Here is a 26,704-nt window from a genome sequence, read left to right as displayed (position 1 = left end):
CAGCTGAGTTAAGCTGCACTGACAAGAAAGAGCAGGATTTTATGGTTCCAGTGTGCTGAGATAGCTCCTTGCAGTAATTACAAAGCTGTGAGGTAGTTCCTAAAGTAACTGTATTAAAAGGACTCTGTGAGCTGGGAGGTTAGAGCAACACCTGGGAATCAGACCTAGGGAAACTGGTTGAGTCTGAATAGCAAAAACTCTACATTTTTAGGGAAGTTAAGTTATAAATATGGGTATATTTTTCATCTTTTATCAGCAAGTACTTGGCACCTGCTGTTTGTCAGATTGTGCTAGGCTCTGGGAATAAAAAGAACAAAAAAGAATGGTCCTAAACATTTTCAAAGGAGAGACAGATGGTAATAAGTAAACAAAGTAATTATAAATTGTGATAAGTTTAGGTACTTTTAGAATAAGAACATGATGATGTCGTAAAGTATAACAATAAAAGCTATTAGGGGAAAAAACTACTTTGGTAGTATGGTCAAAGACATCTCTGAGGAAGTGGCATTATTAAACCAAGACTTTTTAAAGTATCTCTTTCACTGAAGTATTAGCTTTTTGAAGGAAGCATCTTTGTTGTTTATTGCTGTATCCGCATTGCCTAGATCCCAACTTTGTATGTAAGAGGCAATATGTGAATGAGTGAATGGTGAGAGGGAGGCAGTATGTGAAGAGCTGGCAGGCATCTTCCGTCACTAAGTATCACCTGTAAAAAGAAATTATGGCCCCATCACTTCTCTGGTAATCCTACAGAGGTTGCCAGTCAGCTCTAAGATAAAGGTCATGCTCACAAGACCCTTCATGAACTAAAATCTTACTAACTTCATTTCCACTGCTTCTTCCTGGAACTCGATAGTCAAGTAGTATTTTGCCCTGACTATACCATTATATTCACATCTTTGTGCTTTTTGTGTGCTGCTCCTTTTACCAAGATTCTTTTTCCCTCCTTGTTTTCCTGGAAGATTCCTGTTTACCTCTCAAAACCTAGCATAGGTACCACTTTCTCTAAGAGACTTTCATTGATAGTCCCTATACCCTCCTAAGGGAGCTTTTATCATACCTGGTAACACATTGTACTATGCTTATTTGTAAGTTGTATTTCTTTATTGACATAGCCAGTATTCCTACTGGACTGTAAGAAATGTGCTTTTGAAGGCAGGGCTGTATTGATTCTTCTATGGATTCCTGTCACCCAGAGCAGTGCCAAGTTCTTAATTGGTATCTAATATATATTTGAATTGAACCATCTGAACACTGAATTTAAGATGATGGCATTTCATAGTTTGAATTCTGTTTTGTAGGTTTTTAAAAGATTTTTATTTATTTATTTGACAGACAGAGATCACAAGTAGGCAGAGAGGCAGGCAGAGAGAGAGAGGAGGAAGCAGGCTGTCCGCAGAGCAGAGAGCCCGATGCGGGGCTCTATCCCAGAACCCTGGGATCATGACCCGAGCCGAAGGCAGAGGCTTTAACCCACTGAGCCACCCAGGCGCCCCATCTGTTTTGTAGTTTTTAATGAAAACTAGATGTAGAGTAATGATTTTCTAAGTCTAATCCATTTTAAATTTTGTTCCATTCCTCATCTAAAATTCTGGTGGCTCTTAAGATTTTCATTTTAAGTTTTTCATAATTTACAACATTGGTCCTTAAGGAAAAGTAATGATGTGGAGGCTGGGATACTACCACAGGCTAGAAATAGATCAGCCCTATGTGAAATCTGTTCAGATTTGACAAGGAAACTGTAAAATTTGATTGGAACATCTCCTATCCGTATATGTATTTATCATCATACCAAATGATTCTTACACTCTACTGTGAATGCTTCAGAGACACATCATGTCAGGGAAGAACTTTTAATTCAAACAAGTTAAAGTTACAATTCTCTTAAAAGAGAATAGGCCATTTTGCTAAGTAGGGAAGTGTTTCAGTCCTTGGAAGTATTCACGAGGGAGTGGATCTCAGAAACGTCTGAAGGTTCCTACCTTCCTGGGAAGTTACGTAAGTGATGTCCAAGATCTCAACTTAAGATTATGGGAAACTTTTCTGACCTCTTTCTGTTTTGTTTACCTGTGTTACTTCTCATGCCTTAGAAGTAATTTGGGGGTTTCTTTTTTTTTTTTTAAGATTTTATTTATTTATTTGACAGATAGAGATCACAAGTAGGGAGAGAGGCAGGCAGAGAGAGAGAGAGGAGGAAGCAGGCTCCCTGCCGAGCAGAGAGCCCGATGCGGGGCTCGATCCCAGGACCCTGGGATCATGACCCGAGCGAAAGGCAGAGGCTTTAACCCACTGAGCCACCCAGGCGCCCCAATTTGGGGGTTTCTTATGCCATCAAGATTTGATTGTGGGAAACAGACAAGGTAACCTAAATAGACTCTTTTACATCCGAACATCCTGTGGTGTTTGGTCAGGTTAGAATAACAGTCTGTAAAAAGCCAGAACAGTTATTTTACATTAGCAATATGGAGGGAGGCATGCTAGAGTAAAACTCACAACACTTGCATTTTAATATCAGCTCTGCCAATAATTGTGCAATCTTAGAAAATTCCCTGAGCCTCTTGGTATCACAGTTTCCTCAGCCCAGAGCTCTTTCTACTATGCCAAACTGTTGCCTTGTTTGGAATAGGATAGGTTGCACTGATAAACTAATACTGTTATTACTGATGATGAGGCATCAAGAGTATGGAAAGCTTTGGTAGTGAGTTAGCAGGCAGGACGAAATACTTGAATATAAAAACTCCATTCATGACTCTTTAGTCCTTTTCAAGCAAAACCTTGCTTTTAATTGAAAAAAATTGAGAAACAGTACAGTTAAAATATAGGACATGATCAAGAAAAATCTCAAGCCATTTTTAGTTTAAAAGGAAATTCTGTGAAGTAAAGACAAAGAAACTGAAAGCTTCTGTTTACATGAAATTAGAGACATAAAACTGAGGGTCCTTGAGATGCTAGGATGACGACAAGAGGAGCAACTGTAAACAAGTTCTTTGTAAGGAAAATGCTATTTAAGAAATGAACCGGAGGCTGGCCACACTATGGGAATAAAAACTTAAGAAATGGAAACAAGAAATAACTCCATAAAGGAATTACTCTTTGAAAAAAGGAGACTCTGCTTGCCTTGACTGTCCTTTATAATTTTACAGAAAGTACTCCTATTAGCTGGCTTTTTAAAAGCTAAAACAGAGTAGTAAAAGAATGACTTGTTGAGCTCATTGATATATTTGAGTAGAAGATAGCTGGACCCTGTGCCTATGATTTAACATCTTACTCAAACCAAGTGAATCTTGGACATCCTTCCAAAAATTAAAAATTTCTTGACACTAATGTTCAGACATCAAAATTTTTACTAATAGAAAATATATGTATTAAGAAGCCCTTTTTGGTTGGGGGGTATTTAATTTTTCTGTAAAATACAAAGGTGCAAAATTTTCTTGTGCATATTTTTTCCCATCATTAATACAGAGGGCAGATATTTTTTAATCTGTCAAAGAAAGGTATGAAGTTTTAAAATATACTCAATTTCGGCTTCTTTAATGTGAAAATAAGTTTTACCTTCATAGAAGAAAATGTTTTTGTTTTTTTTTTTCTGTTCAGGATGAAACTGTGTTTTTCTGAACATGGTAGTTTATGAGATTGAAAAGAATTAATAGTTTTCTCCTTTTATAGTTCTACTTGTCCAATTCTGAAAAGGAACGTTATGAAAAGGAATTCAGCCAAGAAAGACAACAAGAAATTTTGAGAAGAGCAGCAAGGGACTTACCTATCTACACCACATCAGCTTCAAGGAGTAAGAAAAATCAGTCTTAAGCTTTCCTTTCCAAGGAATTTTTAAAATATGGTTAATCCTTCCAAGACACATCTGCATGATTTGACAGTTAAATGGATATTGTGATTGCTACAGATAACATCTGCAAGAACAAGATTTTCCTGTGTTCTGTATCTTCTGTGGTATTTCAGATGTACACACATGTACATTTATTGATACAGATTTTTTTAAGAGGCTCACTGTGAGCCTCTTTTCTCTGCATTTTTTTCCCCAATTGAACCTCATTGTTAAAAATGTCACTTGTTATTCTTAGCAAACCATCATTTAGAAATTCTGGTCTGTGTGTCATCACAGAGTCATTTTTAAAAAAACAAGAATGTGCTAACTTAGAATGGAGAGGAGTAAAAGACACAAGGGAGAAGAATCCTGTCAAGTTTTAAGACCAGTACTCAGAGAGCCAAAATCTGAACTCAGGTTTATCTGGTTCCAAAGATGTTGGTATTTCCAGTCACCCACTGCCTACATGGACATAGGTGACTCCTGCAGCACTTGCCGTTTCTCAGGGTGACAGTCTTACAATAGGAATGAGTTTATGAGTGGCCATTGTGGTCACTTAAGTATAGGAAATTGTTTTAAGTTATATACTATGTATCTCATGAGTTTTGTTCAAATATGGGATAATATAATAGCTAATAATTATTCTGTTCTGAATGTTTTACACACACTCATTTATTTATTTGTCAGAGAGGGAGCAAGAGAGAGCACAAGCAGGCAGAGGGAGAGGCAGGGAGCCTGATGTGGGACTCGATCCCTGGACCCTGGGATCATGACCTGAGCCAAAGGCAGAAGCTTAACCCACTAAGCCACCTAGGTGTTCCATACATACTCATTTAAATTTCATAACAACCCTGTGAAGTAAATACTACTGTCTTCATTTTACAGTTGAGGAAACTGAGACACAGAGAGGTTATAACTTGTTCAAAGTCATATGTAGAAAAATGGATTTAAATCTAGGTGCTATGGAACTAGAACCCACTATGCTGCTGAACCCAAAGGGGAAATAAGAGGAGTTTTACCTTTATGTGCAAGTTGTAGCTAAGGAATGTGACTAAGTTTGTACAAGATTTTAGGAGGTGGGTATTTGACTAACTTTTATTTTCTTCATGCACTTAATACTATTCTTTTTGCATGACTAGTACATTGGTGTACATAACAAAAACATGAATTTCAAGCCAGACCCTAGCTTTTCCATTACTAGCGTAGTGAGAGTCACTAACTTTCTAAGTTCTTGTTTCCTTATTTTGTTGGTTTTGCGGGGGGGGGGGGGGGGGGGACGGCTTTTTTTGAGAAAGTGCAAGTGGTAGAGGGCAGAGGGAGAGTAAGAGAGAGAATCTTTTTTTTTTTTTTTTTAAAGATCTTATTTATTTATTCATGGAAGACACAGAGAGAGAGGCAGAGGGAAGAGCAGTCTCCCCACTGAGCAGGGAACCCAATGTGATACTCGATCCCAAGACTCCAGGATCATGACCTGAGCCAAAGGCAGACCTGAGCCAACCAGGCACCCACAGGAGAGAGAATCTTAAGCAGTCTCCATGCCTGGCATAGAACCCAATGTGGGCTTAATCTCACAACCCTGAGATCATTACCTGAGCCAAAATCAAGAGTCAGATGCCTAACTGACTGAGGTTCCTTTGTTTCCTTATTTTGAAATGGAGATAAGAATATCTGCATCTTTGGGTTAGTAGAAATATCTAATTAAACGAGATATATGCATTTAGTGTAGATCTTGATATATAATAATAAATTTTCAGTAAATGATAGCTAATATAAAAAAATCCTTTTTTATATTCAACAATGAAAAGTCTGAATTATAAGAATTATTTCTACTTACAGTTATTTAGATTAGATGTTCTTAACCCAAAATCCAAGACTGCAGAGAATTTATGAATTCGGAGATAATATGCAAAGTTGTGGGTACATGTAGTTTTTAAAATAGCCCATTCATACCAAGATAATCTGATTTTCAGAACAGTATGTGTGCCCCAAAGAGTTAATAGCCACTGATGTAAAATCTTTACTCTTAAGGCTTTATTATTTTTCATTAATTATACTGGCTTTCCTCTAATCTGAATAATACCCTACATCTATTCAGTATTATACCAGAATTATGCTGAACACTTTACTGGTGATTATTTAATCCTCAGAAAAACTCTTGAGAGAGGTGCTACATTTGTCTTCATTTTAGAGATGAAGAAATGAGGCACAAATTAAGTGTCCGAAGTCCCCAAGTGATAAGATCTGAGATTTATAGCTTACCTTTTTTTTTTAAATTTTCATTATTTATTTAAAATACAGTGTTACTAACTGTAGTCACCATGCTATATGTGGCATTCCTAGAACATCTTTTTTGGGGTTTGTTTTTTTAAGATTTTATTAAATCTTAATTTTTAATTTTTTATTGAGAGGGAGGGAGAGGGAGAAGCAGGCTTCCTGCTAAGCAAGAAGGCTGATACAGAGCCGGATCCCAAGACCCTGAGATCATAACCTAAGCCGAAGGCATATGCTTAACCAACTGAGCCACCCAGGTGCCTTCTGACTATAGGCAGAGTCCCTGCTCTTGAGCACCATTTTGTACTGCATTTCTATTGCTTAGAATTCCAAACTTTGGGAGTTTTATCTTTTTTCTTATTATAGAAATAATATCAATTCACTCTTTTAAAAAAGTTTACAGAAATACATATTATAGAAAGTAGACCTTTCATAGACCAGAGACAAATGAAAATGATGGAGCTGTCTTCACAGGGAGGAATTGGGGGCTGAGAAACAGGGATGGGGAGGCTTTTCACCTGGTTCCTTTTTGGGCTTTTTTGAACCATATGGACTAATTATTATCTATTCAGGAAACAAAATGAGTCTTTCTAGACCTTCTCCCTTTATAGTGTGGATCCAACCCATACCTCTTTCGAGCTTTGTCCCACACTGTTTCCTTCCATCAGTTCTGTGCTAAAGCACTCTTATCTTTTCCCATCTTTTTTATTATCTTTTTCTCTGTCTACAACAATTATTTTTTCCTCTCTAAATCCAGCTTAAAGTTCTAATTCAGTGTCTGCTTCTTGAGCAAAAAATGATTTTTTTTACATTTTTTAAAGAGTTTATTATTTATTTGACAGAGAGAAAGACAGCGAGAGTAAGAACACAAGCAGCAGGAGTGGGAGAGGGAAAGCAGGCTTCCCATTGAGCAGGGAGCCCAATGTGGGGCTCAATCCCTGGACCCTGGGACCATGACCTGAGCTGAAGGCAGACACTTAATGACTGAGCCACCCAGGCGACCCTGATTTTTTTTTTTTTTGAAGATTTATTTATTTTAAGGAGAGAGCTCAAGTGCTCATGTGTGTGGGAGGGTGGGGTTGGGGGTGGGCGAGGTGCAGAGGGAGGAAGGCAAGCAGATGTGCCACTGAGCAGGGAGCCCAACGCCAAAATCAAGTCAGTCACTAACTGACTGAGCCACCCAGGTGCCCCAAGAAGTGATTTTTTTTTTAAAGTCTGCTGTGACCTACAAGGTCACAAATCACTGCCTCGTAGTTATTTCTGTTTATCTCCCCTCCTCGACCTTATTCTAAGACTCTGGCAGTCAGGAATTTTTCCCATGGCCTCTAACAAAGTGTCTCATTAAATAGGCCCTCAGTAGGTGTTTGTTGAATGAATCTCTTCCTGGGTTTTCTCCATAATGGCTGTTTATACGCTTTTTGCGTGTCATTCTCAAGCAGAGGCAGTGCTAATCTTATCTGTATTGTGCTAATTTTAGTATAAGTGCTGTCAAAGCAAGCACTGTTTATGCACTTTTAAGTCTAGTTTTCTCTCCTTTACTGGTTTTCCCCATCATAGTCTGAATTTATATTTTATCAGAAATAATAACTATTATTATTATTATTATCCTAGTAACACCTGCTTTGTTCAGAATCTGGTATGTTCCAGGAGTTTTATATTTAATCTGCACAATAGTCCTTTACACTTGGTATTATGTGCACTTACCGAAGAGAAAATTGAGGCTCATGGAAAGTAAGTTACTGCCCCAAGGTCGCAAGCTAGTAAGTGGGAGGACTAGCATCCAACCTAACTGGTGACAGAGTCCCTGCTGATTCCAGGACCGTGTTGTGCCGCTGCACCTTTATAGACTGGCTCTTCCAAAGCATATCGGTTTCCTCTTGCTATCTGTGTTCTCGTCCTTTCTTTTTCGTTTCTTTTCTTTCTTTCTTTCTTTTTTTTTTTTTTTAAGATCTATTTATTTATTTGAGAGGGAAAGTGCAGTGCTCACGGGGAGAGGGAAAGAGAGAGATCAAGCACAGGGCTCCATCCCACAATCCTGAGGTCACGATCTTAGCTGAAGCCAAAATAGGTGGCTGCACCACCCAGACACCCCTGGTCCTTTCTTATATTTACATAAAGATTACTGACCTTTTTCTTCTCTTCTCCCCAGTTTTCTCCTATAACGCTTGCTTCTCCACTTAATAAATCACAACCAGTTTCTTCCCTTCGTTCTCAGATATACATCAAAGTATATGTCTCTTAAAAACAGCAGTTTGGTTCAGACTTGGTTCTAACCGCCATTATATTTTCTCTTCCCATTGAGTTAGATCCTCTTATAAGATGTCTGCACCCAAGTCCTCTTTTTCCTTCCCAACTAAATACCAGGCAACTGGTTTCTATTCTCCCTACCCAAAGTTCAGTGGCTCTTGTCTTTCTGGCTTCTTGAAAAGCTTTCTTTGTTGTGCTTTACTATTCTAGTTCTATTTCTGCATCCTTGAATGATAATTCTTCCTACTAAATTTTTTTTAATTTTTCTTTTTTTCAAGTTTTTTTAAACTATTTTTTTAAAACATTTTATTTATTTGTTTGACAGAGAGAGATACTGCAAGAGAGGCAACACAAACGGGGGGTGGGTGGTGGGAGAGAGTAAAACAAGCATCCTCCCAAGCAGGGAGCCCAATGCGGGACCTGATCCCAGGACGCTGGGATCATGACCTGAGCCGAAGGCAGACGCCTAACGACTGAGCCACCCATGTGCCCCCTTTTTAAAGATTTTTTTATTTATTTGACAGAAAGTGATATAGCTAGAGAAAGAAAACAAGCAGGGGGTGTGGGAGAGGGATAAGCAGGTTCCCCACCAAGCAAGGAGCCCAATGCAGGGCCCAGTCCCAGGACCCCAGGATCATGACCTGAGCAGAAGGCAGATACCTAATGACTGAGCCGCCTAGGCACCCCTTTTTAATTTTTCTATTTCTTTTTTTAAAGATTTTATTTATTTATTTGACAGAGAGAGATCACAAGTAGATAGAGAGGCAGGCAGAGAGAGAGGGAAGCAGGCTCCCTGCTGAGCAGAGAGCCCGATGCGGGACTCGATCCCAGGACCCTGAGATCATGACCCGAGCCGAAGGCAGCGGCTTAACCCATTGAGCCCAGGCGCCCCAATTTTTCTATTTCTTAACCTCACAAGGTTGCCTTGCCTTCATTCTTTTCATACCATTATTTCGGCTTTTGTTTTCACCTCTGGAACTCTAACACTAGGATTTTGTGATCATTAGTTTATTGTGTCTCAGTTTGTTTTCTTTGATAGTTTTTAGGAATGAGTTTCACTTTTTTGAATATGAATTAAAACAGATTCCAGGACATTGTCACACTAGCAGTTACTTGCATCCCAAACCCTTTCTTGTATGTGAGACAAAGGAGTGGAGTTGCAGCTGCACGCAGGGATCACTTGCCCACCTAGAAGCCTGCAGTCTAGCGGCAGGAGGGCCGCAGCACTCTTCCTGATGTTTCAGAGGGAAGAACCTGCAGACCTGTCCCCAGAGCACCAGTAGCCATTATTCAAGGCTTCATCACTCTTCTTGGCATGTGTCTTCCCATTCAGCATCTCAGCTGTAGTTCATTTTGTGGGATAGTTGCACTGATATATCAGTTTATTTTCTCTGTGCATCCGTGGGACTAGGTAAACTTGGAGTCCTCCTGCTCCAGCATCTTCCCCGGCTCCCACAAGAATAGCTGTCCTTGAGTGACCTATTACCCAAACCTACAAACCCAAATAAAACAGGATTCATCAATTCAAAATTTAATACCATCAAGCAATGTTTGTCACATGGTAGAAACTCTCTAAATATTTCTTGAATGAATGAATGAATGAATGAATGAGAGAATGAATAAGTGAAAAACATCCGGCCCCAATCTCCCTGCTTCTCCCAGACTGAGTTTATTTCTGCCATGAGCAGCCTTGTTCATCTCAGTGCCCGAGACTAGAAACTGAAGTTTGCTGATTACTCCTTTTTCCTTGGTTCTTCTATCTACTCAGTCATCAGAGTCCTTCAGAAGTCTTCCTCAAAAGTCTGGTCTGTTTGGTCTCATCTCATAATTTTGAGTGGAAGTAAAGAGGAAAAAGAAAATAAGGTACTCCTGATCCTCATCTTACCACTAATTCAGCTGTATATAGAATTGCGCAAATTACTTTCTCTTGATATTGGGGTGTTTTTCATCTATAGACTGGAGAGATCAACTAGGAGATTTGTACGGTCTTTTTTTTTTTTTTTTTTTTTTTAATTTTTTTTAAGATTTTATTTATTTATTTGACAGACAGAGATCACAAGTAGGCAGAGAGGCGGGGGGGGGGGGGAAGCAGGCTCCCCGCTGAGCAGAGAGCCCGATATGGGGCTCAATCCCAGGACCCTGGGATCAAGACCTGGGCTGAAGGCAGAGGCTTTAACCCACTGAGCCACCCAGGCGCCCCTTTGTACGGTCTTATATAGGTTACTTTTTCTACATTGTGTGGTTTTATCTCCCTAGTGTCCAACCCAGGTGAGGTATTATAGAACACATCCTCAGTAAATTATAGCTTATTCATTTAAGTGGCTTTATTTATATAGATTCCCTTCATCTTAAAGATATTTTTGTTGAAATTATAGGAGTAATACATGCCCATGATTAAAAAAAATTTTTTTTTAGGGCACCAAATGAAAAGTGAAGGGCACCTAGATGGCTCAGTTAAGAATCTCAGGGTCTGACTCTTGATCTCAGCTCAGGTCTTGATCTCAGGGTCATGAGTTCAAACCCTGCTTTGGGCTCCATACTGAGTATGGAACCTACAAGAAAGAAAGAAAGAAAAGTGAGTTTAACTTCACGCCCGCAGTGTTCTCCAGGGGCACCCTGCATATCTTTGTAGGAATTGTTTATACTTGTCAGAGTATTGCTTAACTTACATACAATTGATTAACATATTTTAACAACCAGAGTGAATAGATATTAACCAATACAAATTTGGTTACCTGGATAGTGTCTTTTAGCAGGTATGACTTATAACATGACTTCAAAATAATACTTTATTTCTCTTATATTGTTAATTCACATCTAGAAGGTGGATGCATCTTATTATGATATGTAAAGAGATAAAAATATGTATTCTTATTCCCCTTAGAGATGTGAAACATGCTACATATTCAGATGTTCAACAATTTGCTCTTTTTTTCCCCATGATATATTTGCACTTTTCCAACTTAGGGTACATGTGTATTTTGTATGAAAAATTCTTGTTAATGTCTACATAGCATTCCACTATATGGATGTATCAAAATGCTTAGCCATTTAGATAACTGAAGTTATTAATAGTGTTATATTATTCAAAGCAATGCTGTAGTGAACATGTCTATAGAATTTTCTCGAAGTACAAATCCTAGGTCAGAGAACACGTACATCTTAAATTTTTATCGATATTGCCAAATTTCCTTCCAAATAGATTGTAGTACATGAATCATGTCATGTACTTTTTAGAGGGTATACGTAATTTAAATTTTTATTTGAACCTATTTTCTATGCTATTATTCTGTTGTTAGGATTACAAGTAACAGGCAACAACTTAAGCTTTTTAACTCCTTTCACCCCAAAGAGCTACCAAAAAATATGAAACAGTATCAGAAATTTGTGCATTTTCCTGTATCTTAAGAGCAGGACTACAAGAAGGGACTGGAACCCAGAATTGGAAAGCTAAAACTGGGACTCTGTGCAGCTTGTTTCTTCTTGTTTCTGTATATTTGTTTCATTTTTAACACTATCTCCCAGCAGACAAGTTTTGATTTTTTTCCAATTCACCTGGCAAAATATCACCATCACATGTTATTACCCAGTTACAGCAGCATGCAGCCATAACTCATTCTCAGTCCCAGGGCTTAATCCACAGGAGAGAGAGCATCAACTAGAAGCAGGGAGGGTGGTCTGCACCCACTCACTTCCAGAGAAGGAGAGAGTGGCTTATAGATTAGGCAGATACCCTGAAAGAAGCCATTCACAATATCAAGTAGAGTATTTGCCATGTCAGTACTCTAAATCTATAAATGTTTCAACTATTTGTGAAAGACCAATAGTAATTTGCCTTGTTGCCAAGTCAGTACTGTTTGCTTTAGAGAACAATTAGTGTCTAACTATAAATATGTTGTTCTCCATTCATCTGTAATAATGGTTTTTAAGGTACTTTTTGATTTGTGAAGTTTTGGGACATTTCCCTCATGAATCTCAAAGATCTGTTTGTCACTTATTTAAATTTCAAAAACTGAAACTTAAGGTTCTGTTCAATATACAGACTCTGATGGAACTCTTATTCCAGTGGACTCCTTCTCTTGAATTTTTTTTATCAGAGTACTTGAGCTGAATTGGGAAAGCAAGTCTTAACTTGATCTGATTTCTTGTTAATCTCTGACGTCATCCCCGACGTCCTTTTCACCCTGTTCAGGTACACCAGGCCCTTCCCTATTCTTTAAACAAACTAAGCACACTCCCACCTCAAGGGCTGTCCTCTGCTTAGAATCCTCTTTTTCCCAGTGTGACTTACTAACCCCCTTCCTTTAATGTCAGTTTTCTCAAATGTCTCTGAAATTACAGTGTACAGTATACCAATTCCTCTTCCCTGCTCTATTTTTCTTATTGGCACCTATCATTAATATACTGTTTATTTTGTTAACTTATTTTTTACTCCTGATCTCCAAAAGAATGTTAGTTCCACAAAGGCAGGGATTTAAGCCTAGAACAGTATCTGGCACAAAATAGGTGCTCATGTTTTGAATGAATGAACATATAAATTGGGCAGCAGTAACATATGTTAGAATTGAGTGGGGAAAAGTTTGGGTTTGTTTTTATTTTTTTTTATTTTTAGTTTTGCTTTTAAAGATTTATTTATTTATTTATTTACTTATCTGACAGACAGAGATCACAAGTAGGCAGGGAGTAGAGGGAAGCAGGCTCCCTGCTGAGCAGAGAGCACTATGCAGGGCTTGATCTCAGGACCCTGGGATCATGACCTGAGCCAAAGGCAGAGGCTTTAACCCACTGAGCTACCGGGCGCCCCTTGGGGTTTGTTTTTGAAAATGTGGTCTCAGGTTTGCTATTTGGGATAGGGATGGGAGATAAAAGGTTATGTTTTTGTTTTTCTTGAAAAAGCTATTTTATGTTAAAAACAAAATCCCATAGGGTGCCTTGAAACGTTTAGACACCTCATTTTTATATTTTATTATAGACACTGTATTATAGTAGGAAAAAAAACTTGAATTGGGACTTCATAACTCTGACTTATGCTATCTAACTGGTGTTTGACCTTGTTGAAGTCACTTACTTGCTATAGATTCTCTTTTTTCATCTGAAAATTGCTGGGTGCTATTCTATTTCTGAGGTTCCCTTCTATCTCTTGACATTTTGATTTCAGAAGCTTTCTAATACACTTTGGTTTATTTTAAAATTATTAGTTGTAAATTCCACAGAATTATTTGTAAAAGAAATGAAAACAAATTTTACAGTCAGATTAACTAACCTTGCACTTCCTTCAACAATTTCCTTTTAATTCTTAAATGTAGCCATCAGATACTGTGAAAGATGTCAGTTGATTAAACCTGACCGGGCACATCACTGCTCAGCATGTGACGTGTAAGTATTACTTGTTTGTTTCTATTTAACCCTAGCACTAGAAGTTGGTGACAGGAGAATGGAAGGGGAAGGATTATTTTATATGCTTTATACTTAGCAAGAACATTGTATCCTTTCCCTTTATTTGCTATGTATGCTGGGCTAACAAAAATATTTATATAAGCTAGAATATACCTTGAAGTAATCTTGGTTAAGAGTTACTGTACTGGTTGATAGAATATACTTCTTATACTTACATTTAATTTAATATTGATAAGCAAATAAGTAATAACCCCCTTGAGGGAGATAACTTTATTTCCTAGATTAAAAGACTGTCATGGAAAAAAAAGACGATCATGACATTTTTCTCATTTTTTTTTAAAGATTTTATTTATTTGACAGAGAGAGATCACAAGTAGGCAGAGAGGCAGGCAGAGAGAGGGGGAAGCAGGCTTCCCACTGAGCAGAGAGCCCGATGCGAGGCACAATCCCAGGACCCTGAGATCGTGACCCGAGCTGAAGGCAGGGGCTTAACCCACTGAGCCACCCAGGTGCCCCACTTTTCTCATTTTTATTGTTAATATTAAAACCTAATAATCCGCAAAAATACCGTTTTCAGTTACTGTCTGTGACATTGTTCCCAGAAAATTCTCTCTCTCTCTCTCTCTCTTTTTTTTTTTTTTTTTTTGTGCCCTTGTCAGAAGGTAGTGTGTTGCAAGAAAGATTCATAGTTTGGGAATCTGTACTGGTCCTTGAACTTTAGTTGGACAGGCTGTTTAACATTCTGGGTAGTAGTTTATTCATTTCCTAGATTTCAGCAGTCACTTCTTATCTGCCAGGGGATCTATTCCAAGACCCCCAGTGGATGCCCAAAACTAGATAATACTAAACCCTACATATACTATACATACATAACTATGATAAAGTTTAATTTATAAATTAGGCACAGTAAGAGATTAACAATAATAGCTAATAATAAAATAGAACAGTTATAGCAATGTATTGCAATAAAAGTTATGTGAATGTGGTCTCTCTCTCAAAATGCCTTCTGCTATACTCACCCTTACTGTGATGAGACGAAGGGAGGTAAATGACGTAGGCACTGTGACACAGCATTAGGCCACTGTTTACCTTCGGAAGTATGTCCGAAGGAGGATCATCTGCCGCTGGACTATGCGTGACTGTGGGTAGCGGAAACCAGGGGAAGCGACTATGGATAAGGGGAACTGCTGTATTTGAAATGTTCTGTGGTCTAACTTCATACAAATCTAGATTACGTGTATTGGTGAAGAGGTGAATTTGGAGGGGTTTTTTTTATTATAAAAGTACAATACTGCTTATCCAGAGAATACAATTTTGTAAATTATGTGGAAAAAATAATCATCTATAAGGCTATCATTATTAATATTTTAACGTATTTGCTCCTAAAGTTTTATTTTTATGTGTTACATATTTTTAGTGTTAATGTGTTTTATGTGGTTAAAATAGCATAGGCATTTCTGTATTTCATTTTATCTTCCTCAGCTAATTTGTAAGCTGGACCTATCTATTTTACCTAGTGCTGTGTGTACTACATCATATTAAAATGTCATTTGGCGTGGTTCCAGGCATTTGGCTATGCTCAGCTGCATTCCCAATATTAAAAATCATCTAACTATAAAAGGCCTTCTGGAAATACCAGAACTTTTCTCTAACCTACTGGTTAGTTTTTCTTTACGTTTTTTAGAGAAGGAGGCAGGGGGAGAGAGAGGCAGAGGGGAGGGAGAGAGACAATCTTAAGCAGGCTCCACACCCAGCACGGAGCCTGAAGCGCAGCTCCATCTCACAACCCTGAAATCGTCACCTGAACTGAAATCAAGAGTCAGATGCTTAACCCACTGAGCCACCCAGGCACCTCTGGGTTGGTTTTTCTAAGATGATATTTGTAAAGGTAAAAATTTAAGCCAAAGAAAGAGAAAATTTTCAGAAATTAGAATTAGGGGAATTTTTGTGCAAGGATTTTCTTATGTTTATTTGTTTTTTAGATGTGTTCTTAAGATGGATCATCACTGTCCTTGGTATGTATAAAAAAAGAGGAAATTACATTGGGGGTGGAGAGGTGGGAAGGAGAAAATTGAGAGTAATTTATCTCAGCATTCCCAAATTTTGAGGGTCAGTTCAATTACTCGATTACTCAAGATTGATCTGGTCCTATTTATATGCATATTTATGTATGTACATGCTTATATTAAATGTAGTCCTTTAATTAAATATATATTCTGATGTTATTAATCCAAGTAAGTATATATTAAGAACTAACATTAAAATTCCAAATTCCCTCATGAATTTATTAAAAACACACATCCACAATTAAGATACTGCTCCCTACTTCCCAAATGACCCATTTCTAAGTAATATTTTTTATCTGCCATATGTATTATTGTTTTTATTTATTATAGTTTAAAAATAACATTAAAACTTACTGTCTTAACCATTTCTAAGTGTACAGTTCAGTAGTATTAAATATGTTCATATTGTGTAACAATCTTCAGAAATTTTTTATCTTGCAAAATAAATTTCTATACCCATCACAGCCCCCCCAGCCCTTGGCAAACATCATTTTGTTTTTTGTTTCTGATAGTTTGTGATTTATCTTATTTTTACAGTGTGATTTTCTTTATTCTTCTAGGGTGAATAACTGTGTGGGATTTTCTAATTACAAATTCTTCCTGCTGTTTTTATTGTATTCCTTGTTATATTGCCTTTTCGTGGCTGCAACAGTTTTACAGTACTTTATAAAATTTTGGACGGTAAGTCTTTTTTGTGTCTTAAAACATATGCGTAAAAATTTTTAAGATGATATATTCATAAAGAATTCATTCTTTATTATAAATAGATGTACTTTATTTCAATTTTACTAGGTAGAATTTATGATGGATCAGAAAGCAATACCTTCATATGTTTATTTGTAAATAAATGGATATCAAATAAGATATAGTAAACTTCTTTTAGTGAGTCAAACTATTTTCAGCAATATTCTAAGAATAGACCTATCAATTTTAAGGAAGTAATTGCTTTTACTTGAGTTGAAGAAACTTCCTGCAGTTTTATAGTAATAACAGTGAAATTGCAAATAGCCCAAATAACCACTAATCCGGTTCCTGCCTCTATAGATATTAATCCTTTTTCTGTCATAAGTTGTGTTTTTTTCCACATTTTTAATTTATATCTTATAACCCTGTTTTCTTTGATTTTTATCAAATCAGTTTTATATTTTTAAAGCAGTGTTTTTACAGTTTCTTTTTTTTAAAGATGTTATTTATTCATTGTAGAGAGAGTGTGTGCATTGCATGCACTTGAGCAGGGTGGGGGTTGGAGGGGGAGGAAAGGGAGAAGCAGACTCTGTGCTGAGCACCAGCCCCACAGAAGGCTCAACCTCATGACCCTGGGACCCTAAGGTCTGACCCCAGCCAAAATCAAGAGGCAGATGCTCAACCAACTGAGCCACCCAGGCACCCCTAAAGTACTGCTTTTAAATAAATAATCAGAAATCAAAGGGGCACCTGGGTGGCTCAGTTGGTTAAGTGTCTGCCTTTGGCTCAGGTCATGATCCCAAGGTCCTAGGATTAAGCCCTGTATCTGGCTCCCACCTCAGTGGGGAGCCTTCCTATGCCCCTCCCCCCGGTGAGCGCTCTCTCTCTCTCTCTCTGCACTCCCTCAAATTAATAAATAAAATCTTTTAAAAATATAAAAGCAGTACTTTTCATTTATGATTTCTGGCTTAAGTCTATTCACTGTATATTTACACAATATTCACCCAGGTTTTCCTTCGGCATTTTAGTTGTTTTTGTTTTCACATTTAAATCTTTGATATTAAAGAAGGCATTACTGTGGTCAAAAGGTACTTTGTATCCTAACAATCCTGTTCAGAAGTTTTAAAATGGGGGCGCCTGGGTGGCTCAGTGGGTTAAAGCCTCTGCCTTCGGCTGAGGTCATTTTCCAGGGTCCTGGGATTGAGCCCCACATGGGCCTCTCTGCTCAGCAGGGAGCCTGCTTCCTCCTCTCTCTCTGCCTGCCTCTCCATCTACTTGTGATCTCTATCTGTCAAATAAATAAATAAAATCTTTAAAAAAAAAAAAAAGAAGTTTTAAAATGTAGGTTTTAAAATTGAACTGTTCAGGTGTGGTGAAGCCAGCAGATCGTGAAGAGATTACTATTGAAAAGATAGTTTGTTGCTCACAGTTTCTGAGGGAAGGGTCATACCACGCCATGCAGGGCCACACAGGGAAGCACCAGGCAGGGTAACCAGATTTAGGTTAGCCAGTTTACATAGTATCTGTGGCCCCTGGGCATAATGTTGTCCCTGGTTATCTATATGTATCCTTGGAGTGGTTAGGGCAAGGAAATTTTTTTTTTTTTTTTTTTTTTTTTTTTTTTTTAGGGCAAGGAAATTTTGCCTCTAGAGTGTAATAGTCAGATAGAGGAGGTGATATGGAATATGAACTCTGGATTGGTTAGTTTTTGTATGAGAGGTTTATTCCTTGCTCTCACTTAAGGACTGGATAGCTGTGGGAAAGTCGGTCTCTCTCCAGTCAGCACGGCCTCAGATGCCAGAGCATCAAGAATACAGAAAATAAGGGGCTCAGTCAGTTAAGCATACAAGTTTTGATTTTGGCTCAGGTCATGATCTCAAGGTTATGAGATGTTGGACTCTGCACTGGGCATAGAGCCTCCTTAAGATTCTCTCTCTCCCTTTCCCTGTGCCTCTTCCTGCCTGCCCCCACTCACTCACTCACTCACTCTCTCTGTCAAAAATAAAAATAAAAAAGAATACAAAAATTAAGAAAATATAGTTAATGCAGAAAGAGCTGTTACTACCCCAATTTCCAAAGTTGAAAACTGAGGTTAGAGAAGTTAGGAAACTAGCCAGAATTTGAACATAAATATCTCTATTTCAACATCCAACTACTTTTCACTGTGAGTTACTATTCATAGTCATACTTGGGAATTACATAATTAAAGCCTTAAGTCATCAAGCACAATTATTTTTCCAAGAAATATCTAATACTTTTTAAGGACTTTTACTAACACATTGTTGAGTTTTTAAACTTTGGGTATTTAAAACCCAGGGTATGCTAGTACTTACAGTGCCTTTGTGTATATTAGAAGAGAGTACCCAGTTCCATGTGGTCTCAGCCCAGTGAATTTTGGGTTCTGCTCTTCCCCTAATTGTAAGTATCTTTTACTTACAATTTTACAACCTTCTTAATCCTACTCAGTGGCCCTATTTAAATGAAGAGGATTCAGTGCCAGATGAATAAAATCTAAACTATAGAATTTCACATTTCTTTACCAGAAACTTCAGCAGTGTTCACATATAATGATTTATTAATCAAAGAATAAATATTTTGGAGGGTGACTGGGTGGCTCAGTTGATTAAGCATCTAACTCTTGATTTCGACTCAGATCATGATCCTCAGGGTCATCACACTGAGCCCTGATTTGGGTTCCACACTGAGCATTTCCAGAACCTTCCTGGAATTCTCTGTCCCTTTCTTTCTGCCCTTCCCCCACTCATGTGCATGCTCTTTCTGTCTCTAAAAAAAGAATAAATATTTTTAAAACTTTTTTCAGGTTTATCATAATAAGGAAAGACTAATAAACTTAAATCTTTTTCTTCAGTTAACAAATATGTATTTAGTACCTACTATGTGCCAGGCAGTGTTCAAGGCACTTTGGATATATCAGTGAACAAAACAGAGTCCTGTTTTTATAGAACTTACTTTTGAGAAGAGGATGGCATATACGCATAATAAATAAGTAAATCCTATTGTGTATTAGGAAGTAAACCCTGAAAAATAGTAAAAGTAGAGCGGGGTAAGGGTTGTGGCAAGTGTGTAGGGGTGAGTATGACAGGGGCAGATAGAAGTGCTAAAGAGAGTGATAAGAATAGACCTGCCTCAGTAAGACGATCAGATTTGAGCATAGGCATGAAGGAAGTTAATGGACACATGGGAGCAGCTAGATAAATAAAGCAAATATTAACAGACCTAAAGGGAGAAATTGAGAGCAATACAATAATAGTAGGGACTTTAATACCCCACTTTCATCAATGGATAAATCATCCAGATAGAAAATCAATAAGGTAGTTGGTATTAAAATGACACATTAGGCCAAGTGGACTTACTAGACATATAGAATACTCCATCCAAAGAAACAGAAAACACAGTGGTATAAAACTAGAAATCAGTTACAAAAAAAGAAAACTAGAAAACTCACCAATAAGAATGATCTAAAGTAACCTAACTTCACATCTCAAGGAACTAGAAGAAGAACATACAAGCCAAAGTTAGTACAAGGAGGGAAATAACATACCAGAATGGTGGGTGCCTAGGTGGCTCAGTTGGTTGAGTCTTTGGCTCAGGTCATGATGCTGGAGGCCCAGGATCAAGTCCCCGGCTCCTCCTCAGCAGGGAAGACTGCTTCTTCCTTTGACCCTCCTCCTTCTCATGCTTTCTCTCTTGTTCTCTCTCTCTCAAATAAATAAATAAAATCTTTAAAAAAGAAAAACAAATCAGAATGGAAATAAGTAGACACTAAAGAGACAATAGAAAAGATCAGTGAAAGAGCTGGTTTTCTTAAAAAGATAAACAAAATAGTCAAACCTTTACTAGACTCACAAGAAAGAAAGAGGACTCAAAATCAGAAATGGAAGAGAAAACATTATATGTAATGCCACAGAAATACAAAGGATCATAAGAGACTACTATGAACAATGATACACCAGCAAAATGGACAACTTAACAGAAATGGATAATTTCCTAGAAAATACAACGGAGACTGAATCATGATGAAGTAGAAAATCTGAAGAGATTAATTGCTAGTAAGGAGAGTAAATCAGTTATCAGTAACTTCCCAATAAACAAAAGTCCAGGACCAGATGGTTTGGTAGTGAATTCTACCAAACATACATACATACATACATTTATTTATAAATAAAGATTTTTATTTATTTATTTGACAGAGAGAGACACAGCAAAAGAGGGAACATAAGCAGGGGGAGTGGGAGAGGGAGAAACAGTCTTCCCAAAGAGCAGGGGGCCCGATTCAGGGCTCCATCCCAGGACCCTGGGGTCATGACCTGAACTGAAAGATGTTTAATGACTGAGCCACCCAGGTGCCCCTCTACCAAATATTTAAAGAACTAATGCTAGTCCTCAAAATCTTCCAAGAAAATAGGAGACGGAACACTTCCAAATTCATTTTATGAGGTCAGTATTACCCTGATGCCAAAATTGGACAAGGGCACTATAAGAAAATAAAATTATAGGCTTTATATACTTGTTGGCCAAAGATGTAAAAATATTCAAAACAATATTAGCAAGCTGAATTCAGCAATTCATTGAAAGAATCATACACTGTGATCATGTGGGATTTATTCCAGGGATGCAGATATGGTTCAGCATCTTTAAATCAATCAGCATGACATACCATATTAACAAAATGAAGGAAGAAATATGATCATCTCAAGAGATACAGAAAAGCATTAGATAAAATTCAACATCTATTTTTGGTAAAAATTCTTAACAAAGTAGGTATGGAGGGAATATATCACAACACAGTACAGACCTTATATGACAATCCCATAGCTAACATCATACTCAGTGATAAAAGGCTTAAAGCTTTCCCCCTAAGATTAAGAAAAAGACCAGGATTCCCACTCTTGCTATTTATTCAACACAATATGTATTGGAAGTCCTAGCTAAAGCAATTAGGCAAGAAAAAGAAAGAATTCAAGTAGGAAAAAAGTAAAGCTGTCTCTATTTGCATAATACATAATATTATATTTAGAATACCGTGAAGTCTCCACCAAAAACTATTAAAACCAAGAAACCAATTCACTGGGTGTTGTGCAAAAAGAATGAATACTGTTACGCTGAAAAAATAAATAAAATGGGAAAAAAAAAAAAAAGAGTAGTTGCAGAGTTCAAAATCAATTGCATTTCTATACACTAGTAACAGACTATAGGAAGAGAAATGAAGAAAGATAGGTGAGAGACCTGTACACTGAGAACTATGAGAGACTGATGAAAGCAATTGAAGGCACAAATTAATGGAAAGTTAATCTGTGCTCATGAACTGGAAGAATTAACATTGTTAAACATGGAGAATTAATATTGTTAAAATGTCCATACTACCAAAAGCCATTTACAGAATCAGTGCAATCCCTAACTTTTTCACAGAAAAACTTAGACATCTTCAACACAGACATTTTTCACAGAAATAGAACAAACAGTTCTAAAATTTGTGTGGAACCGCAAAAGACCCCAAATAGCCAAGGCAGTCTTGAAAAAGAAGAACAAAGCTGGAAGTATCACACTTCTTCATTCCAAACCATATTACAAAGCTGTAGTAATCAGAACCCTGGTATTGGCGTGAAAACAGACACATAGACCAATGGAACAAAAGAGATAGGTCAGAAATAAACCGATGAATCTTTGGTCAGTTAATTTACAACAAAGGAGCCAAGAGTATACCGTGGGTAAGGGTAGTCTCTGTAATAGATAATGTTGGGGAAAATGGATAGTCACATGCAAAAGAATGAAACTGGATCTCTATCTTACATCATAACAAAAATCAATTACAAATGGATTAAACACTTGAACATAAGCTCTGAAACCATAAATCTAGATTTTAAAAACATTAGCAATAAGCTCCTTCACATTGGTCCTAGTGATGATTTTTTAGATTTAACACCAAAACCAAAATAACAAAAGCAAAAGTAAATAAGTGGGACTACATCAGTCTGAGATGTTTCTATACAGCAAAGGAAACAATAAAACAGAAGGCAGCATACTGAATGGGAGGAGATACTTGCAAGTCTTATATCTGATAAGAGCTTAATAGACAAAATATATAAAGAACTCCTACAACTCAGTAACCACCTCCCAAAAAAAAGAAATTTAAAAATTGGGCAGAGGATCTGAACAGACATTTTCCAAAGACATGAATGGCCAGCAGGTACACGAAAAATTGCTCAGTGTCTCATCAGGGAAATGCAAATCAAAACCACGGTGAGATACCAACTCATACCTCTTAGAATGGCTGTTATCAAAAGATAAGAAGTAGTATTGGCGAGGATGTGGAGAAAAAGGAACCCATGTACTGTTGGTGGGGATGTAGATTGGTTTAAGCACTATGGAAACAGTATGAAGATTCCTCCAAAAATTAGAACTTGTTGATCCAAGCAATTCTACTTCTGGATATTTATCCAAAGGAAATGAGAACACTAACTTGAAAAGATATGTGCATGCCCCATGTGCATTGCTGCTTATTTATAATAGCCAAGGCATGAAAACAACCTAAGTGTCCCATCAGTGGATGAATGGGTGAAGAAAACTCTGTGTGTGTGTGTGTGTGTGTGTGTGTGTATACATGTACGTGTACGTGTACACAAATGGAATATTACTTGGCCATAAAAACTTAGGAAATCCTGCCATTTGTGATCACATGGATTGGCCTGGAAGACATTACACTAAGTAAAATAAGTCAGAGAAAGACAACTGTTTTTGTCACTTATGTAGAATCTAAAAAAAATTTTTTTGGACTCCTAGATAACAGATTGGTGATGGTTGGGGCAGTGGGTGGGGGATGGGTAAAGTGGATGAAGGTGCTCAAAATAACATGAATAAGTTTGGGGTACATAATGAACAATATGGTGACTATAGTTAGGTATATTTGAAAGTTGCTAAGATAGTACATCTTAAAAGATCACATCACTAGAAAAAATTTTTGTAATTGTGGTATGGGTGTTAACTAGACTTATTGTGACTTTTGCAATGTGTACATATATTGAGTCATGGTTTACACCTGAAACTAATAGAATGTTATATGTTCAGTTATATCTCAATTTTTTAAAAAGAGTGTGATCAGGGTAGATTTCCGAAGGTAAGAGTTGAGCAGAGACTTAAAGGGAGTTAGTGAACATTTGAGAAAAGAACATTTTTGAAAAAACATCTGGAGTTTGGAGCAAAGGCCCCAAACTAGGAGCGTCTCCTCCATGTTTGTTTAACAGCAAGGAGGCTGAATAGTGTGGCTGGAGTAGAATGAGCAAGAATGGGATTAATGAGAAGTCCAGGCAGTGGGCCTTGGAGAGTGTTGGAGGACTGTGTCTTTCGTGCCTCAGTGAAACGGGAGCAGAGGAGTACCATGGTCTTAGGGGAATGGATCACTGTGATCACAGAGCTGAAAACCAGACTGCAGGCAAGTGACAGCACCTCTTCGGAGGCTTTTGCAGTCATAGTGAGTGAAGGCGATGAGAGATCTTCGAGTTTTCAGAAACTGCTAATCAGAAGATTTCAAATAAAAGCTATTTGCTCAAAAAATTAATTTTCTTTCCTAGATTTAAATCTCTTTAAAAAACAGAGGGAAAGTATATATTTAAAGTGTACCGTGAATGTGCTTGAGGAGCTAAATATTCTTTGTTTTGTTTGTTTGTTTGTTTTAGGAGCTAAATATTCTTGTCTGTTTTCACTTTTGTGACCTTTAGAAAACAACATCTCAGTGTTCCTTCAAAACAAAAGATTTATAAAACTAGTGTTCAGGATAATTTTGTATAAAATTTGGTTTCTTAATACATTATCTCTATTTGTACAAGCTTTGCCGCAGGAAGTCTACAGAGAGTTGTCCAAAGGTAAAATAACATTATTGCCATGCCATTCTTGTGACAGTTTATAGTAAATATGTATAATATTCATTTGCTTCACAAGATGGGAAGTTAAAAGAATTGCTTGGTATGTTTAAAAGGCACTGTGGTTACTCTGGGAGAGAAGAGTAAAAAATATATGTCAGAATAATCTAATGCTAAAAACCTTCATTTTATCCTGTAAACTATGTTTAAATCAAGCCAGGACCACCTCATGTTCTAGTAGAGTCTGTAATTTGCCCATATGGTTTTATTTTAAGAGCTAACACTTAGAGGCTTCCTCTTTCTCCTACTAATAGGTACTAAGATTTTGCTTCTGTTGAAATGAATATAGCCATAAGAAAAGGGGTAACAGCAAACCTGTTTTCATTCACTAATACCTTGTGGTAAATGTATTTACCAAAACTGCTAATTACCCCCCCCCCCCAAAAAAAAGTGTAGGAATTGAGTGAGGTTAAAAAAGGTAGGGGATTGGGGCGCCTGGGTGGCTCAGTGGGTTAAAGCCTCTGCCTTCGGCTCAGGTCATGATCCCAGGGTCCTGGGATCAAGCCCCGCATCGGGTTCTCTGCTCAGCAGGGAGCCTGCTTCCTCCTCTCTCTCTCTCTCTGCCTGCCTCTCTGCCTACTTGAAATGTCTGTCTGTCAAATAAATAAATAAAATCTTTATAAAAAAAAAAAAAGGTAGGGATTGAACAGCTGAGAGCATGGGGATATATGCTGGGATCTTCCAAAAATAGAAATTAAGTACACAAATTTTATCACAATTAGTATCTGATTAGCAGCATTTATAATTAAAATAAGCAAATACTTTAGCATAGATAAGGAAAACCCCTTGTATATCCTGGATATCAGGGAAAGCTTATGAATATATGCATAAAGTACAAAAGAAAAAATGAGTTAAAAATGCATCTTTTTTATTGAATATATTACTACATTTTTTAAATGTTTAAGAGTAATTTTTTTAAATGACTCTTTCAACCTTTCATACAAGCAAGCTCCTTTGATAATGCCAGTTTTCTGTTTTGGGAGATGTTGCTTTTGGATTTATTACCTGAATTTATTTTATATTCTTCACATCTGGCAAGATTTTTGGTACATTCAGCAGTCTTTAGGAAGAATCAAATAACAATATACTTTAAGGGCTGACTGTTCTAAAGTTAACTCTTCTTTCTTCCTTCCTCAGAATGAACTCTCTGATACACGTGCGAAGTTCCACGTACTTTTCCTCTTCTTCGTGTCTACAATGTTCTTCATCAGCGTTCTATCACTTTTCAGCTACCACTGCTGGCTAGTTGGAAAAAACAGAACAACAATAGGTAAGTAGGCTAAAAGAAATCATAATTATTTAGGAAAATGACCATAAATGACTATGAAATCATGAGGACAATACTCAGATGATAAAGAAATAGAAAATCATTCTGTATTAAGGTTTACTGTGACTAGATAAGAACAATGGGTATATAATAAATGTAGAGTTTCAATATTTTGAAGATTGAGGATGTGAGATTGGTATTTGCATGTATTTTCAGTAGTACACTGTATATAAAAGAACTATATAGATTTTATTTTTTTAAGATTTATTTATGTATGAGAACAAATAAGCAAGCAGAGGGAGAGGGAGAAGGAGAGAAGCAGGGCTCAGTCTCATGACCCTGAGGATCATGACCTGCACCAAAACCAAGAGTCAGTCGCTTAACGAACTGAGCCATCGAGGCACCCCCCCCACAGCTTATCTTCTGGCTAAAACGTATTCTTTACATTTTTCCTCACCTGTGATTACACGTGACTGGCGTGTTCCCTGATTGAGGCTAAGGAGTAGCATTTTTTTTTTAAGATTTTATTAATTTATTTGGCAGAGAGATCACAAGTAGGCAGAGAGGCAGGCAGAGAGAGAGAGAGAGGAGGAAGCAGGCTCCCTGCTGAGCAGAGAGCCCGATGTGGGACTCGATCCCAGGATCCTGAGATCATGACCTGAGCCGAAGGCAGAGGCTTAACACACTGAGCCACCCAGGCGCCCCTCACAAGTAATTTCTTATCTTCTCCCCTTTATAACCTTACACAGACATTTCTTCTTTCAAGCCCATCACTGTCACTCTGCCTCTAACTTCTGAGGATGAATGTCTTTTCTGGTATCTAAGGTTAATCTATAGAACTCTTCTAGAGGATGTCTCCTTTCCTCTAGAATTTTCTTCCATCGATTTTTACCTTACTTTTCTATATCATCAGCCTTTTCCAATTCCTCTCTCCCTGGCTTTTTATCCTTAGCTAATAAAACATGATAAAATAAATTGTATTTTTAAATAAATAAAAAAACCTTTTTCTTGT

General features: G+C 37.4%; 1 protein-coding gene and 1 non-coding gene across 4 annotated transcripts in view; one reads left to right on the top strand and one right to left on the bottom strand.

Annotated features, from left to right (window-relative positions):
• Window positions 1-26,704, top strand: part of ZDHHC20 (zinc finger DHHC-type palmitoyltransferase 20) — a 71,384-nt gene that overhangs the window by 35,102 nt on the left and 9,578 nt on the right. For all 3 annotated transcript variants that reach the window (XM_045978569.1, XM_045978568.1, XM_045978570.1), the window contains exons 4-8: window positions 3,667-3,787; window positions 13,648-13,717; window positions 15,721-15,753; window positions 16,365-16,485; window positions 25,563-25,695. In XM_045978569.1, coding sequence (XP_045834525.1) covers window positions 3,667-3,787; window positions 13,648-13,717; window positions 15,721-15,753; window positions 16,365-16,485; window positions 25,563-25,695 — 478 coding nt within the window. The remainder of the gene's footprint in view (window positions 1-3,666; window positions 3,788-13,647; window positions 13,718-15,720; window positions 15,754-16,364; window positions 16,486-25,562; window positions 25,696-26,704) is intronic.
• LOC123925375 lies at window positions 7,489-7,595 on the bottom strand. The gene has a single exon (XR_006814977.1). It is a non-coding gene; the product is annotated as a U6 spliceosomal RNA (small nuclear RNA).

This window comes from Meles meles, chromosome 14 (genome assembly GCF_922984935.1).
Source record: "Meles meles chromosome 14, mMelMel3.1 paternal haplotype, whole genome shotgun sequence".
Classification (NCBI taxonomy): Eukaryota; Metazoa; Chordata; class Mammalia; order Carnivora; family Mustelidae; genus Meles; species Meles meles.
Note: the sequence above shows the minus strand (reverse complement) of the source record. Positions and strands in the feature narration are given on the sequence as shown.